At 46.4% G+C, this 16,052-nt stretch overlaps 1 protein-coding gene across 2 annotated transcripts in view; it reads right to left on the bottom strand.

Annotated features, from left to right (window-relative positions):
- Positions 1-16,052, bottom strand: part of slc39a6 (solute carrier family 39 member 6) — a 42,335-nt gene that overhangs the window by 9,093 nt on the left and 17,190 nt on the right. For both annotated transcript variants that reach the window (XM_029703981.1, XM_029703982.1), the window contains 5 exons: positions 14,926-15,520; positions 14,424-14,580; positions 12,382-12,486; positions 11,923-12,092; positions 11,346-11,537 (listed from right to left, as the gene is read on the bottom strand). In XM_029703981.1, coding sequence (XP_029559841.1) covers positions 11,346-11,537; positions 11,923-12,092; positions 12,382-12,486; positions 14,424-14,580; positions 14,926-15,520 — 1,219 coding nt within the window. The remainder of the gene's footprint in view (positions 1-11,345; positions 11,538-11,922; positions 12,093-12,381; positions 12,487-14,423; positions 14,581-14,925; positions 15,521-16,052) is intronic.

Genomic DNA, 16,052 nt, shown 5'->3' with positions numbered 1-16,052 from the left:
GCACGATTTGCCAAGGCAGGATACTCTGAACGCAGCCCAATCCAGAAATCTGGCAGTGGCTTCTGATTAAATAACATTTTCACAGAACCGCTTGTTGCAATTTCAATGAGGCTCTCTTGTTCAGATATCGGTAAGTGGACTGGAGGCAGGGCATGAATGGGATAACAAATCCAGTTGTTTGTGTCATCTGTTTCAGGAAAGTACCTGCGTAATTGCGCGTCCAATTCACTCAGGTGCGTCGCTATACAGTTGGGTAAAAAAGTATTTGATCCCCTGCTGATTTTGTACGTTTGCCCACTGACAAAGAAAGGATCAGTCTATAATTTTAATGGAGCTGTCAATATCCCTTGGCCAGGGGTTCCATGCAAGATCTCACCTCGTGGAGTTGGAATGATCATGAGAATGGTGAGGAATCAACCCAGAACTACACGGGAGGATCTTGTCAATGATCTCAAGGCAGCTGGGACCATAGTCACCAAGAAAAAAAATTGGTAACACACTATGCCGTGAAGGACTGAAATCCTGCAGTGCCCGCAAGGTCCCCCTGCTCAAGAATACATATACATGCCCGTCTGAAGTTTGCCAATGAACATCTGAATGACTCAGAGGACAACTGATGAAAGTGTTGTGGTCAGATGAGACCAAAATGGATCTCTTTGACATTAACTCAACTCGCCGTGTTTGGAGGAGGAGGAGGAATGCTGCCTATGACCCCAAGAACACCATCTCCACCGTCAAACACGGAGGTGGAAATATTACGCTTTGGGAGTGTTTTTCTGCTAAGGGGACAGGACAACTTCACCGCATCAAAGGGAAGATGGACGGGGCCATGTACCGTCAAATCTTGGGTGAGAACCTCCTTCGCTCAGCCAGGGCATTGAAAATGGGTCGTGGATGGGTATTCCAGCATGACAATGACCCAAAACACACGGCCAAGGCAACAAAGGAGTGGCTCAAGAAGAAGCACATTAAGGTCCTGGAGTGGCCTAGCCAGTCTCCAGACCTTAATCCCGTAGAAAATCTGTGGAGGGAGCTGAAGGTTCGAGTTGCCAAACATCAGCCTCGAAATTAATGACTTGGAGAAGATCTGCAAAGAGGAGTGGGACAAAATCCCTCCTGAGATGTGTGCAAACCTGGTGGCCAACTACAAGAAACGTCTGACCTCTGTGATTGCCAACAAGGGTTTTGCCACCAAGTACTAAGTCATGTTTTGCAGAGGGGTCAAATACTTATTTCCCTCATTAAAATGCTAATCATTTCATAACATTTTTGACATGCGTTTTTCTGGATTTTTTTGTTGTTATCCTGTCTCTCACTGTTCAAATAAACCTACCATTAAAATTATAGACTGATAATTTCTTTTTAAGTGGGCAAACGTACAAAATCAGCAGGGGATCAAATACACCCCCCCCACTGTATATCACATTTAACATTGTCCGTAAGCTTGAGTTCATTTGCACACAAAAGTATCATACAATGACAGAAAGACCTGTGTGTTGTCCTTGTTAATGCAGACAGAGAAGAGCTTCTTAATCATAGCCTCAATTTTGTCCCACACATTGAATATAGTTGCGGAGTCCCAGATTCAGATCATTCAGGCGAGAAAAAACATCACCCAGATAGGCCAGTCATGTGAGAAACTCGTGATCATGCAAGCGGTCAGACAAGTGAAAATTATGGTCAGTAAAGAAAAAACTTTAAGCTCGTATCTCAATTTAAAAAAACATGTCAATACTTTGCCCCTTGATAACCAGCGCACTTCTGTATGTTGTAAAAGCGTTACATGGTCGCTGCCCATATTATTGTATAGTGCAGAAAATACACGAGAGTTCAGTGGCCTTGCTTTAACAAAGTTAACCATTTTCACTGTAGTGTCCAAAACGTCTTTCAAGCTGTCAGGCATTCCTTGGCAGCAAGAGCCTCTCGGTGGATACTGCAGTGTACCCAAGTGGCGTCGGGAGCAAATGCTTCCACGCGTGTTACCACTCCACTATATCTCCCTGTCATGGCTTTTGCGCCATCAATACAGATACCAACATGAGCAGCAGCTACGTTTGGTTACATACGGACCATTTGTGGAATTCGCGAGAATCACATTTTTATTTGGGGTACTCCCAACGACATCACGTACCCCAGTTTGGGAATACCTGATCTACACTGACTCAAGTGCATTTAATAAGACATCAGTAATTGATCATAGCTTTCACCTACAGTTGAAGTCGGAAGTTTACATACACTTAGGTTGGCGTCATTAAACTCGTTTTTCAACCACTCCACAAATTTCTTGCTAACAAACTAGTTTTGGAAAGTCAGTTAGGACATCTACTTTGTGCATAACACAAGTAATTTTGCCAACAGTTGTTTACAAACAGATTCTTTCATTTATAATTCACTGTATCACAATTCCAGTGGGTCAGAAGTTAACATACACCTAGTTGACTGTGCCTTTAAACAGCTTGGAAAAATTCCAGAAAACATCATGGCTTTGGAAGCTTCTGATAGGCTAATTGACATCATTTGAGGCAATTGGAGGTGTACCTGTGGCCTACATTCAAACTTAGTGCCTTTTTGCTTGACATCATGGGAAAATCAAAAGGAATCAGCCAAGACCTCAGAAATATTATTGTAGACCTCCACAAGTCTGGTTCATCCTTGGGAGCAATTTCCAAACGCCTGAAGGTACCACGTTCATCTGTACAAACAATAGTACGCAAGTATAAACACCATGGGACCACGCAGCCGTCATACCGCTCAGGAAGGAGACGCGTTCTGTCTCCTAGATATGACCGTATTTTGGTGTGAAAAAGTGCAAATCAATCCCAGAACAACAGCAAAGGACCTTGTGAAGATGCTGGAGGAAACAGGTACAAAAGTATCTATATCCACAGTAAAACGAGTCCTATATCAACATAATCTGAAAGGCCACTCAGCAAGAAAGAAGCCACTGCTCCAAAACCGTCATAAAAAAGCCAGAATACGGTTTGCAACTGCACATGGGGACAAAGATTGTACTTTTTGGAGAAAATGTCCTCTGGTCTGATGAAACAAAAATAGAACTGTTTGGCCATAATTACCATCGTTATGTTTGGAGGAAAAAGGGGTAGGCTTGCAAGCCGAAGAACACCATCCCAACCGTGAAGCACGGGGGTGGCAGCATCATGTTGTGGGGGTGCTTTGCTGCAGGAGGGACTGGGAGCCTGGTCTGTAGGAAAGGGTAAACACAAAATGGATGAAAAACATGGCCCACCTTGCCTGGCGAGGGTTCAGTCTCCAGATTGCGGTGGTCAGTCCAGATGAGAAAAGGATGTCTAGCCCCCTCAAGCCAATGTCTCCACGCCTTCAAGGCCTTGATGACAGCTAACGGTCCCCCATATCATAGTTTCGCTCCGCCGGGCTGAGCTTCTTAGAGAAGGCGGCACAGGGGCGGAGCTTCGGTGGCGTACCCGAGTGCTGAGAGAGCACAGGTCCTATTCCAGCCTCGGACGCATCCACCTCCACTATGAACGCCAAAGAGGGATCCGGATGGACCAGCATGGGAGCCGAGGTAAACAGAGCCCTCAGGTGACTAAAAGCCCCGTCTGCCTCAGCTGTCCACTGCAAGCGCACCGGGCCCCCTTCAGCAGTGAGGTAATGGAAGCCGCTACCTGACCAAAACCCCGGATAAACCTCCGGTAGTGGTTGGCAAACCCTAAGAACCGCTGCACCTCCTTTACCATGGTGGGAGTCGGCCAATTACGCACGGCTGCAATGCGGTCACTCGCCATCTCCACCCCTGAGGTGGAAATGCGGAACCCTAGGAAGGAGACGGACTGTTGGAAGAACAGGCATTTCTCAGCCTTGACGTACAGGTCATGCTCCAACAGGCGACCAAGCACTTTGCGCACCAGGGACAAATGCTCGGCGCGTGTAGCGGAGTATATTGATGACATTTTGATATACACCATCACACCCTGCCCGTGCAGGTCCCTGAAAATCTCGTCTACAAAGGATTGGAAGACTGATGGCGCATTCATCAACCCGTACGGCATGACGAGGTACTCATAGTGCCCCGAGGTTGTACAAAAAGCCGTCTTCCACTCGTCCCCCTCTTGGATACGCACCAGGTTGTAAGCGCTCCTGAGATCTAGTTTGGTGAAGAAGCGCGCCCTGTGCATTGACTCTATCGCTGTCCCTATGAGCGGTAGCGGGTAACTATACCTAACAGTGATCTGATTCAGACCCCGATAGTCAATACACGGGCGCAGACCTTCCTCCTTTTTCTTCACAAAAAAGAAACTCGAGGAGGCTGGTGAAGTGGAGGACCAAATGTACCCCTGACGCAGGGATTCAGAGACATATGTTTCCATAGCCTCCGTCTCCGCCTGTGAGAGGGGATACACGTGACTCCTGGGAACTGCAGCGTCTACCAGGAGATCTATCACACAATCGCCCCGTCGATGAGGTGATAATTGAGTCGCCTTCTTTTTGGAGAAAGCGAGAGCCAAATCGGAATATTCAGGGGGAATGCACACAAGAAACAGTGGGGTTATGACAAGCTAACCAGGGTAGGCCCACACCACGGGAAATGCAGGAGAGTCAATATGGAAAATACTTATTCTCTCCGTGTGACCCCCCTGTGTCACCATGCCCAAAGGAGTGGTGACCTCCCTAATTAACCCTGACCCTAATGGTCGACTATCTAAGGCGTGAACGAGGAAGGGCACATCCACGGGAACAATGAGGGTCCCTATACTATGAGCTAACGCTCTATCAATGAAATTCCAAGCCGCGCCTGAATCTACGAGCGCCTTATGCTGGGAATGCGGGAAAAAAACTCAGGAAAAGTGACAGACAAAAACATATGTACAACAGAGGGCTCTGGGTGAGAATGATGCCATCTCACCTGGGGTGACACCAGAGCGCCCTGCCTGCTGCCTCGATTCCCAGAGGAACCAACCCGGCACCGACCGGCAGTGTGACCTCTGCGGCCACAGATGGTGCACAAGAGGGAACCCCCTCCGGTCTCCCTGCGCACCGGTCTCCCTGCAGGAGGATGGAACTACCAGACCCCGATCTGGACGTCCGCGAGCAGCCAGCAGGTTTTCCAGCCGGATGGACAGGTCCACCAGCTGGTCGAACGTGAGGGTGGTGTCTCTGCAGGCCAGCTCCCGACAGACGTCCTCGCGCAGACTGCAACGGTAATGGTCGATCAGAGCCCTGTTGTTCCATCCCGCGCCGGCAGCCAGGGTCCTAAACTCCAGGGCGAACTCCTGGACGCTCCTCGTCTCCTGCCTCAGATGGTAGAGGCGTTCACCCACCACTCTACCCTCGGGCGGGTGGTTGAAGACTGGGTGAACTCCTCAAACTGGTCCAACGCCGCATCTCCCTCTCTCCACATGGGGTTGGCCCACTCCAGGGCTTTCCCAGTGAGGCACGAGACGAGGGCAGACACCCTCTCACGACCCGATGGAGCCGGGTGGACGGAGGCCAGGTAGAGGTCTAATTGCAACAGGAACCCCTGGCAGTTCGCAGCCCTCCCGTCGTACTCCTGGGGTAAGGAGAGACGAATCCCACTGGGTTCAGGCGGGAAAGGGGCGCTCAGGGGAGACCCCGGTTGTGCTGGTGGAGGTGCTGGAAGAACTCCCTGTCTCTCCCAGCGGTCCATTGTCTGGACAACGCGGTCCATGGTGGTGCCAAGATGGTGTAGTATTGCTGCATGCTCCTGGACGCGCTCCTCCACTCCTATGAACGGGGTACCGTTTCCTGCTGACTCCATATTTCGGGTGTTTAACTGGCGGCAGAGAAGTCAGACGCAGGAGAGAAATAACTGTTTCCAACGGCGCAGTTTATTTACAAAAACCCACCGGAAAACATAATCATAAAAATCAAATGGGTAACATAACCCGACGCACACCAGTACAGACGTACACATACACTTACAATAAACAATCACCGACAAGGACATGAAGGGAAACAGAGGGTTAAATACACAACATGTAATTGATGGGATTGGAACCAGGTGTGATGGAAGACAAGACAAAACCAATGGAAAATAAAAAAATGGATCAGCGATGGCTAGAAGGTCGGTGACGTCGACAGCCGAACACTGCCCGAACAAGGAGAGGGAACAACTTCGGCAGAAGTCGTGACAAAAATGTATTTATGTTATTTCATTACCAGATCATGTTGTGAATAAGCCCACTAGACTATGTCATTTGTTAATCATTATATCCAGAATAATTCATAGGAATAGAGTTGGGTTTTGTGCAATATTCTATCAAAAAAAATTGGCAGATTATTATCAATGGATTATCAACAGCTGTAACAAGTTGTCCAGTGTAGGAAATCCTCACTGGTACCCTAGGTTATAGAAAGACTCTTCCTTATGCAGTAGGAATATGATATCAGCTTATAGATGATTTGTAAAGCATCTATGGTGTTCTTATCAAGACTATGTATGCTATATAAAGCTTTTATAGATTGTAGTTTGTTTAAAGTGGGAGCCATATGTAACAGTGTAGGTTCCGTCCCTCTCTTCGCCCCAACCTGGGCTCGAACCAGGGACCCTTGCAAACATCAACAACTGACACCCCACGAAGCATCGTTACCCATCGCGCCACAAAAGCCGCGGCCCTTGCAACGCAAGGGGAAACCCTACTTCAAGTCTCAGAGCGAGTGACGTCACTGATTGAAATGCTATTAGCGCGCACCACCGCTAACTAACTAGCCACTTCACTTCGGTTACACATATACACTGAGGATACAAAGCATTAAGAACATTTCTCTTTCCATGTGTCATACCCTGATCTGTTTCACCTGTCTGTGTGCTTGTCTCCACCCCCTCCAGGTATCGCCCATCTTCCCCATTATCCCCAGTGTATTTATACCTGTGTTCTCTGTGTCTGTTGCCAGTTCGTTTTGTTCGTCAAGCCTACCAGCGTTTTTCCCCTGGCTCCTGTCTGTTTCCAGTTTTGACCATTCTGCCTGCCCTGACCCTGAGCCAGGCTGCCATTCTGTACCTTGTCACATCACACTGGATTAATAACCTATGTCTGCCCTGACCCAGAGACTGCCTGCAGTTCTGTACCTTTTAGACTCTGATCAGTATTACTGACCTCTGCATGCCCTTGACCTGTTATTTTGCCTGCCCCCTGTTCTATTAATAAACTGTCGTTAATTCGACACTGTCTGCATCTGGGTCATCCCTAAAACGTGTTACCATGACAGACTGACCAGGTGAATCCAGGTGAACGCTATGATCCCTTATTGATGTCACTTGTTAAATCCACTTCAATCAGTGTAGATGAAGGGGAGGAGACCGGTTAAAGAATAATTTAAGCCTTGAGACAACTGAGACATGGATTGTGGTCCCGTGTGGCTCAGTTGGTAGAGCATGGTGTTTGCAACGCCAGGGTTGTGGGTTCGTTTCCCACGGGGGACCAGTACGGGAAGAAAAAAAAAAAAAATGTATGAAATGTATGCATTCACTACTGTACGTCGCTCTGGACAAGAGCATCTGCTAAATGACTCAAATGTAAAAATGTATGCGTGCCATTCAGAGGGTGAATGGGCAAGACAAAAAATGTAAGTGCCCTTGAGCGGGGTATGGTAGTATGTGCCAGGTGCACCGGTTTGTGTCAAGTACTGCATAGGTGCTGGGTTTGTCACGCTCAACAGTTTCCAGTGAGTATCAAGAATGGTCCACCACCCAAAGGACATCCAGCCAACTTCACACAACTGTGGGAAGCATTGCAATCAACATGGGTCAGCATCCCTGTGGAACACTTCCGACACCTTGTAGAGTCCATTGCCTGATGAATTGAAGTTGTCCTGAGTGCTAAAGCGGGGGTGCAACTCAATATTAGGAAGGTGTTCCTAATGCTTTGTACACACACATATTCAGAAAGCATTCAGACACCTTGACTTTTTTCACAATTTGTTTTTACGTTACAACCTTATTCTAAAATGGATTAAATAAAAAGCAAAAACCAAGCCATGAGGTCAAAGGAATTGCCCATAGATCTCTGAGATAGGATTTTGTCAAGGCACAGATCTGGGGAAGGGTACCAAAAGATTTCTGCAGCATTGAAGGTCCCCAAGAACACAGGTCCCCAAGAACACAGCCTCCATCATTCTTAAAATGGAAGAAGTTTGGAACCACCAAGACTCTTCCTGGAGCTGGCCGCACATGCAAACTGAGCAATCGGGGGAGAAGGGCCTTGGTCAGTGACCAAGAATCCGATGGTCACTGACAGATCTCCAGAGTTCCTTCTTTGGAGATGGGGGAACCTTCCAGATGGACAACTATCTCTGCAGCACTCCACCAATAAGGCCTTTATGGTAGTGTGGCCAGACGGAAGCCACACCTCAGTAAAAGGCACATGACAGCCCACTTGGAGTTTGCCAAAAGGCACCTAAAGGACTCTCAGACCATGAGAAACAAGACTCTGGTCTGAAAAAAACAAGATTGAACACTTTGGCCTGAATACCAAGCGTCACTTCTAAAGGAAACCTGGCACCATCCCTATAATGAAGCATGGTGGTCATGCTTTGGGGATGATTTTCATCGGCAGGGACTGGGAGACTAGTCAGGATCGAGGGAAAGATGAACAGAGCAAAAGTACAGAGTGATCCTTGATGAAAACCTGCTCCAGAGCGCTCAGGACCTCAGACTGGGGTGAAGGTTCACCTTCCAACAGAACAACGACCCTAAGCACACCGCCAATACAACGCAGGAGTGGCTTCGGGACAAGTCTCTGAATGTCCTTGAGTTGCCCGGACTTGAACCTGATCGAATATCTCTGGAGAGACCTGAAAACAGATGTGCAGTGACGCTCCCCATCCAACCTGACAGAGCTTGAGAGAATCTGCAGAGAAGAAAATGGGAGAAACTCCCCAAATACAGGTGTGCCAAGCTTGTAGTGTCATACCCAAGAAGACTCGAGGCTGTAATCGCTGCCAAAGGTGCTTCAACAAAGTACTGAGTAAAGGGGTCTGAATATTTATGTAAATGTGAGTTGTTTTATTTATAAATTTGCAAAAAAAAAAAAAAAAAAACATTTTTGCTTTTTAATTATGGGGTATTGTGTGTAGATTGAGGGGGGAAAAAATATATTCCATTATTGAATAAGACTAACGTAACAAGATTTTGGAAAAAGTCAAGGGGTCTGAATACTTTCCAAATGCAAAATATAAAAAAACGCAACACACACACACACACATACCTCTGTTAGTGAGCACTTTATCCTTTGTCAAAATAATCCATCCACCTGATAGGTGTGGCATATCAAGAAGCTGATTCATTTGAAGGATCATTACACAGGTGCACCTTGTGCTGTGGACAATAAAAGGCCACTATAAAATGTGCCCTAAAACACAATGGCACAGATGTCCAAGTCGAGGGAGCGTGCATTTGTCATAATGACTGCAGGAATGTCCACCAGAGCTGTTGCAAGAAAATGTTACATTAATTTCTCTACCATACACTGCCACCAATGTCATTTTAGAGAATTTGTCCAACCGGCCACACAACCACAGACGACATGTAACCACACCAACCCTTATTTCTGTCTGTAATAAAGCCCTATTTAGGCACGGCTCGCAGTCAAGCTACATGATTCCATACGTGTTATTTCATACTTTTGATGTCGTCACTTATTTTACCATGTAGAAAAGATTAAGTAAAAAAATAAAAAAACTTGTACGCATCTCTGTCAGTCAGTCAGCCTCTCAGTCAGTCAGCCTCTCAGTCTCTGTCAGTCAGTCATCCATCTCTCTCAATCAGTCGCTCGCTCTCTGTCTCTCTGTCTGTCAGTCAAAGTCTCTCTGTCAGTCAGTCTCTCAAGCAGTCAGTCCGTCTCAGTCTATCAAGCAGTTATTCCGTCTCAGTCTATCAAGCAGTCAGCCAGTCATTCAGTCTCCCTCAGTCAGTCACTCAGTCAAGCAGTCTCTCAAGAAGTCATTCAGTCTCTCAAGAAGTCATTCAGTCTCTCAAGCAGTCTCTCAAGCAGTCTCTCAAGCAGTCTCTCAATAAGTCATTCAGTCTCTCAAGCAGTCTCTCAATAAGTAATTCAGTCTCTCAAGAAGTCATTCAGTCTCTCAAGAAGTCATTCAGTCTCTCAAGAAGTCATTCAGTCTCTCAAGAAGTCATTCAGTCTCTCAAGAAGTCATTCAGTCAATCAAGCAGTCTCCCTCAGTCTGTCAGTCTCTAATTCAGTCAGTATCTCCATCTCCCTCAGTCAGTCAGTCTCTCAAGCAGTAAGTCAGTCTCTCCGTCTCCCTCAGTCAGTCAAGCAGTCTCAAGCAGTCATTCAGTCTCTCAAACAGTCAGTCAGATTCAGTCTCTCAGGCAGTCAGTCTCTCCGTCTCCCTCAGTCAGTCTCTCAAGCAGTCAGTCAGTCAGTCAGTCGCTCTGTCTCTCTCAGTCTTCCTCAGTCAGTCAAAGTCTCTCCCTCAGTCAGTCAAGCAGTCTCTCTGTCAGTCAGTCTCTCCAGCAGTCAGTCAGTCTCTCCAGCAGTCAGTCAGTCTCTCTCAGTCAGTCAGTCAGTCTCTCTCAGTGTCTCTCGCTCAGTCTCAGTCAGTGTCTCTCGCTCAGTCTCAGTCAGTCAGTCTCAGTCAGTGTCTCTCGCTCAGTCTCAGTCAGTCAGTGTCTCTCGCTCAGTCTGTGAGCGAGAGACACAGACTGAGCGAGAGACACTGACTGAGACTGACTGACTGGGACTGAGCGAGAGACACTGACTGAGACTGACTGACTGAGACTGAGCGAGAGACACTGACTGACTGAGACTGACTGGGACTGAGCGAGAGACACTGACTGAGACTGAGCGAGAGACACTGACTGAGACTGAGCGAGAGACACTGACTGAGACTGTCTCTCGCTCAGTCTCAGTCAGTGTCCCTCGCTCAGTCTCAGTCAGTCAGTCACAGTCAGTGTCTCTTGCTCAGTCTCAGTCAGTCAGTCTCAGTCAGTGTCCCTCGCTCAGTCTCAGTCAGTCAGTCTCAGTCAGTGTCCCTCGCTCAGTCCCAGTCAGTCAGTCTCAGTCAGTCAGTGTCTCTCGCTCAGTCCCAGTCAGTCAGTCTCAGTCAGTGTCTCTCGCTCAGTCTCAGTCAGTCAGAGTCAGTGTCTCTCGCTCAGTCTCAGTCAGTCAGTCTCAGCAGTGAGACACCGCTGCTAAATGAATATAGGGGAAATACCCTGTAACTATACAATATCATTTTTTTATCTTTCATTTTTGCATTACAAATGAATTCACACCCATGTTTCCATACTGAATTATCAAAAATGAATAAACATTTCAGCAAATATATAACATGAAGACTAAAACTACATTGGACACAATAGAAGCCAATCCTCGAAGAAAGCTGACCTTCTGTTTGTCCTTGTACATTTTGCCCAGTGTGAGGAAGTGCTCGATGAGGAACATGAAGTAGACTCCGCCCAGGGCCGTCAACCCCTTCCACACCCCATCCAGGTTATGGTCCTCTTCCTCCTCCCCGTGGAGACCGTGCCCTGATGTCTTGTTCACAGAGTGCTGATGGTGGTGGTGGCCCCCCTGAGACTGGTGGGGTAGAGGAGGACATGGGAATTTAGGAGTGAGTGTGACTGAAGTAGAGGAAGCAATAGCTGCATTTGTTTTAACTCGCCAGAGCACCAGGCGGGCAGTTTTTGTACAGACCAATCAAATTGGTCCTAAAGGGAAGGCAAGCTAAAACTAATGTAACCAATCATTGTGACTTTTTTTTCGTAATTCATGGCAATGTTGACTTAAGTCCAGCTCAGCGTGATTAACTGGCCAGTCACATTGACCAAGCGTCATGTTTAGCTTTCAGAAACAACAGTCTCTCCGCACCTACCAGAGACTCCGACTAGAGTAGCAAGTGTATCCCATTCTGTGTTCTGCCCTAATATGTAGTGCTCCAAAGCAGTCATCTAGTGTGACTCACGTGAGGTATGAGGTGCAGGAAGGCGTCGCCGCTCAGCGTGCCCACAGCCAGCGCCACCAGGAAGCTGAGCAGGAACTTGAAGAAGACGCGGTTCATCAACGGGATGAGCACCACGCCAGCCAAGGACAGCAGGCTGATGATGGTGATGGAGACAAAGCCGCCGGCCCACGCTAGGTCACACACACACGCACACACACATGCACAGAGCCGTTTTTGATTAAAAGATTCATTGATGCAAGTGAAACAGTGACATTTTAGCTCACTGCTAATTGCTCAAGCAAAATGTCCCCCAAAGTATAATAGACAAACTGGTGTAATGGAATGAAATTAGCACAGTGAAAAACATTTCATGATAACTAATAGATTCATCTTATCTACCGCAGAATTGGAGAGGCAGAATACAAAGGAGGACATAACACTGAAAATTAACCTGCCGCAAAATAATACGGTGGTTCTTACCTGCTAGAATTGAGCCTACTTTCTTGTTTTCATTCATTTGATGGTCCTCGTGAGTGTGATCATGGTTGTGATGACCATGGTGATGGGGATTATTATGCTTGTGAACTGGAAGGGATACAAAATAAACATGTGATTAATGCATATAAGGCATTGCTAAAATGAATATGCTTAATAGTTTTAATAATTTTCTTAACACTATGCTGTAGTGAGTGACATCTTCTTCAAAATGTCATTATTGTCTAGGCACAATCTGACTTCACTAACAAGTTCAGAAGAAGCACTTTGACTGGATATAAAAGTAACAGATTGCGCCTTTAAAGCAAGCCAAAAGAAGAGTCGTATGATGAACCATACTCTTCAGACCAGAAAATGGAGCATGTGCGGATTACAGTATGCACTATTATCAATCTTGCAGTTCATATTTATCTAAATGTACCAAAACACATGTGAAACTCAAGGTCAAAGTCAAGAGACCTCGGCCACTTGATTGGTACTTGAGTGTCCAACTGACTTGCCATGAAATTCAATCAAAGCAGCTATAATTACATTACATTTCATTGTTGTCTGCAAGTTGAATAAACCGAGGATACTGTAAAAAAAAAAGTAAAAAAAAAAAAAAAAAAGAGGCTCAAAAGAAGAGATTCCTGCACACTGCTAGCTCACACAGTTTCCCTTTTGTTCTGACAAAGATTGGTTGACTGAATCATTGGCACTTCAAACAATTATTGCATTATGCGAGCACAGGTATCATATTATATATTCCAAAGCACCTACCAGAGACTCCGACTAGATTAGCAAGTGTATCCCATTTTTTTAATGACTTTCTGGCTAGACAGTGTAAGATGACTACACTTTCTCTAAGAGGAGATACAGGCTCTGTCGATATTGTTTTGAAATCCATCCTCTGCTCGTCTCCTCCCCTTCAACAGCACTGATTGGAAAAGTCCCGACAGGTGAAATCAACACAGCGCATAGTAAGGCTGGCTTTGACCTGGACCCGGTTTCCCCAATAGCGATGGAACTTAGGCTTCCAAGTGTTTTAACAATGCAGCTTTCCTACAACAGATGAAGATGTAACATGCATTTCCCCAAAACATCACACAGAGAGAACGGTCACTAAGTGCGTTGTGTGTCGATACTGATGGGATCGAAAGGGAGCACTGCTCTCATATCAGCTTTCTCCATTCAAATATTTCCTTAAGAATATAATTATTTCCCAATACTGACGACGGATCAGCTCCAACAGAGATATTACCACCTACGGCTGCAAATATTGAGGCGGCTTATTCTAATGCTTACCCAATAAAAATTCACAATTTTTTATTTTTTTTTAAATCACAGATTTGGCACATCATTGCGCACGTTAGGCTACACATCATGAAATATATTGAAACAAATTACAGACAGTAGCAAAATAGAACTCTATTGAAAAACACCTATGGCCTATTGTTTATATGTTAATGCAGTCCTCTCGGTTTCCATTTGAAGCATCTTTTTATACATCACTTATCTGTATCAATTGCAAAGACATTGTCAACTTCATATTTGTAGTTTAACTTCAGAACAAAAGTTATCGGCGGTCACAGAGACGGATCAACTATTTGATTTTGTTTAGCGGAGCTCTTCTATGTCTTAAGTGAGGCGGGAAAAAAAAAAAAAAAAGCATCTGAAGACGCACTTAACTTTTCTACGAGCGGTCTGAGCCAGGCGTTAGACTACGAGCGGTCTGAGCCAGGCGTTAGACTACGAGCGGTCTGAGCCAGGCGTTAGACTACGAGCGGTCTGAGCCAGGCGTTAGATTACGAGCGGTCTGAGCCAGGCGTTAGATTACGAGCGGTTAAGTGCAACATTAATAACGATGGTTATGGTAAACAGCTTGGATATTTAACGATGCTCCTGTGAAGATTCTAACCATGAACTTAGCCTGAAGATGCTTTTGGGAAACCGGGTCCCGGTCAGTTCTTTAAGATCAGTTCAAAGAAGAGAAGAGGTGAGGAGAGGTCCGATTTTTTCAGACAATTGCGAAAGAGCCATAATCATACCTTTGTTGACATGCTGGGGTGGTTGGTTGCCGTGCAGTATGCAGGACTTGGCATCGATCTGGTTGAGAAGGGCAGGACAGAGGTAGCTGAAGTCACTGAGAGACAGGGCCCCTTTGGCCATCCCATGGGACGACAGGATACTGGAGGCATTCAAACACTAAAATATACAACGACGATACAAATGACACAAAAAAATTGCATGTGACCAAATAGACCAAATAAATATGAAGCAAGCACACAGTATGACCGCTTGAAGATTTGTTTTGACAAAGATATGAGAGAGAACCAAATTAGAAAAAAAAGTTCTGAATATGGGACAATGAAATAACTGGGAGACAGAATTGAGTTCAAGCACATCAGACACCTAAATATGGGAAAAACATTTGTCATATAGAATGACAAATGTTGGAGTGGTATGTGCAATTGGAATTATGAGTATGAGAATATTTGTGTGGTTTGAATATCAAACACCCCGAATGCAATATTGCTGCCCAAATCATACCTCTGCTTTCTCCTGTATGTGATCTTGGCTCTGGTTGTGGAGGCTGTCCTGACCATGGCTGTGGTCATCATGACTGTGTTCGTGATCATTATGGTCATTATCGTGGTCATCTGAGCCCTCCTGCCTGACCATGGGTGGCTGCGTTTGGTTCTCAGCCCCCAGAGAGTTGCTGACCAGTATGACAGCGGTCAGACTAGCAGTGGGGGCTTCCCGCCGACTGCGCACTGTCTCAGTGGTGGTGCTAATCTCCAGCGCTGCGGTGGTTTTCTTCACATAGAGGTTATGGTGGGCATCTGAATTCTCCACTTTCTTCCCCAGGACAGGGTCATCTACTTTGGGCACCTTGGGGGTCTCGGGAACCTTTTTGGGCTCAATGGGGGGGCGGTGGGAGTGCTTCTGACGGTGTGTGCCATTGTGGTCGTCCTCGTGTTGGTGGTTACGGTGGTGGTTGTGGTGTCCTTGCCGATGCCCCTCCGCTCCGTCGTCCTCGGGTTGTTCATGGTGTTGCACCATGACCTTTCGTATTCGGTCGAGTCCCACGTTTTCCAACAGCCGCTTCAGGCCTGCCAGCGAAATGGTGCCATTCTCCCCGTACCTGTACAATTTCAAATAATGTAGATTTAGGTGTTATGCAGCTGATTCTCATCACCTTTGTACACAGGTTCACACATTCAGAACGTGAATAAAAAAAAAGCTATATTATACGCTACTGAATACACTCAAGGTGTGCATATAGACCAGAAAAAAGGTTTTTTTTACAACTGCAAACTTCAAGGAGTACGGCATTCAAGGAATCGATCTGATGGAAATCCGTGATCTCGTCGACCTCCCCCTTGCCTAAAGGAACAGTAGAGGAAAGGCCCAACCCCCCCCACTTGTGCCATGTCTAGCTAACTTGGATTGGAACGGGTCTGGATCCGACCAGGTCTATACAGAACGGGTATAGTTGTCCTCGGGCACATTCGGAACGAGTCATAATTATATATAATTGTGCATACCGGGGTCGGGTGGGAAAGCCCCATTTTGGAAGACCTCTAGACTGAACACCTCCCTTTGCAACTGGATCCTGGACTTCCTGACAGGCGACCTCCAAGGCAGTGAAGGTAGGCAACAACACATCTGCCACG

Source organism: Salmo trutta, chromosome 21, assembly GCF_901001165.1.
Source record: "Salmo trutta chromosome 21, fSalTru1.1, whole genome shotgun sequence".
NCBI classification, from domain to species: Eukaryota; Metazoa; Chordata; class Actinopteri; order Salmoniformes; family Salmonidae; genus Salmo; species Salmo trutta.
This window is presented reverse-complemented; position numbering and strand designations above follow the sequence as displayed.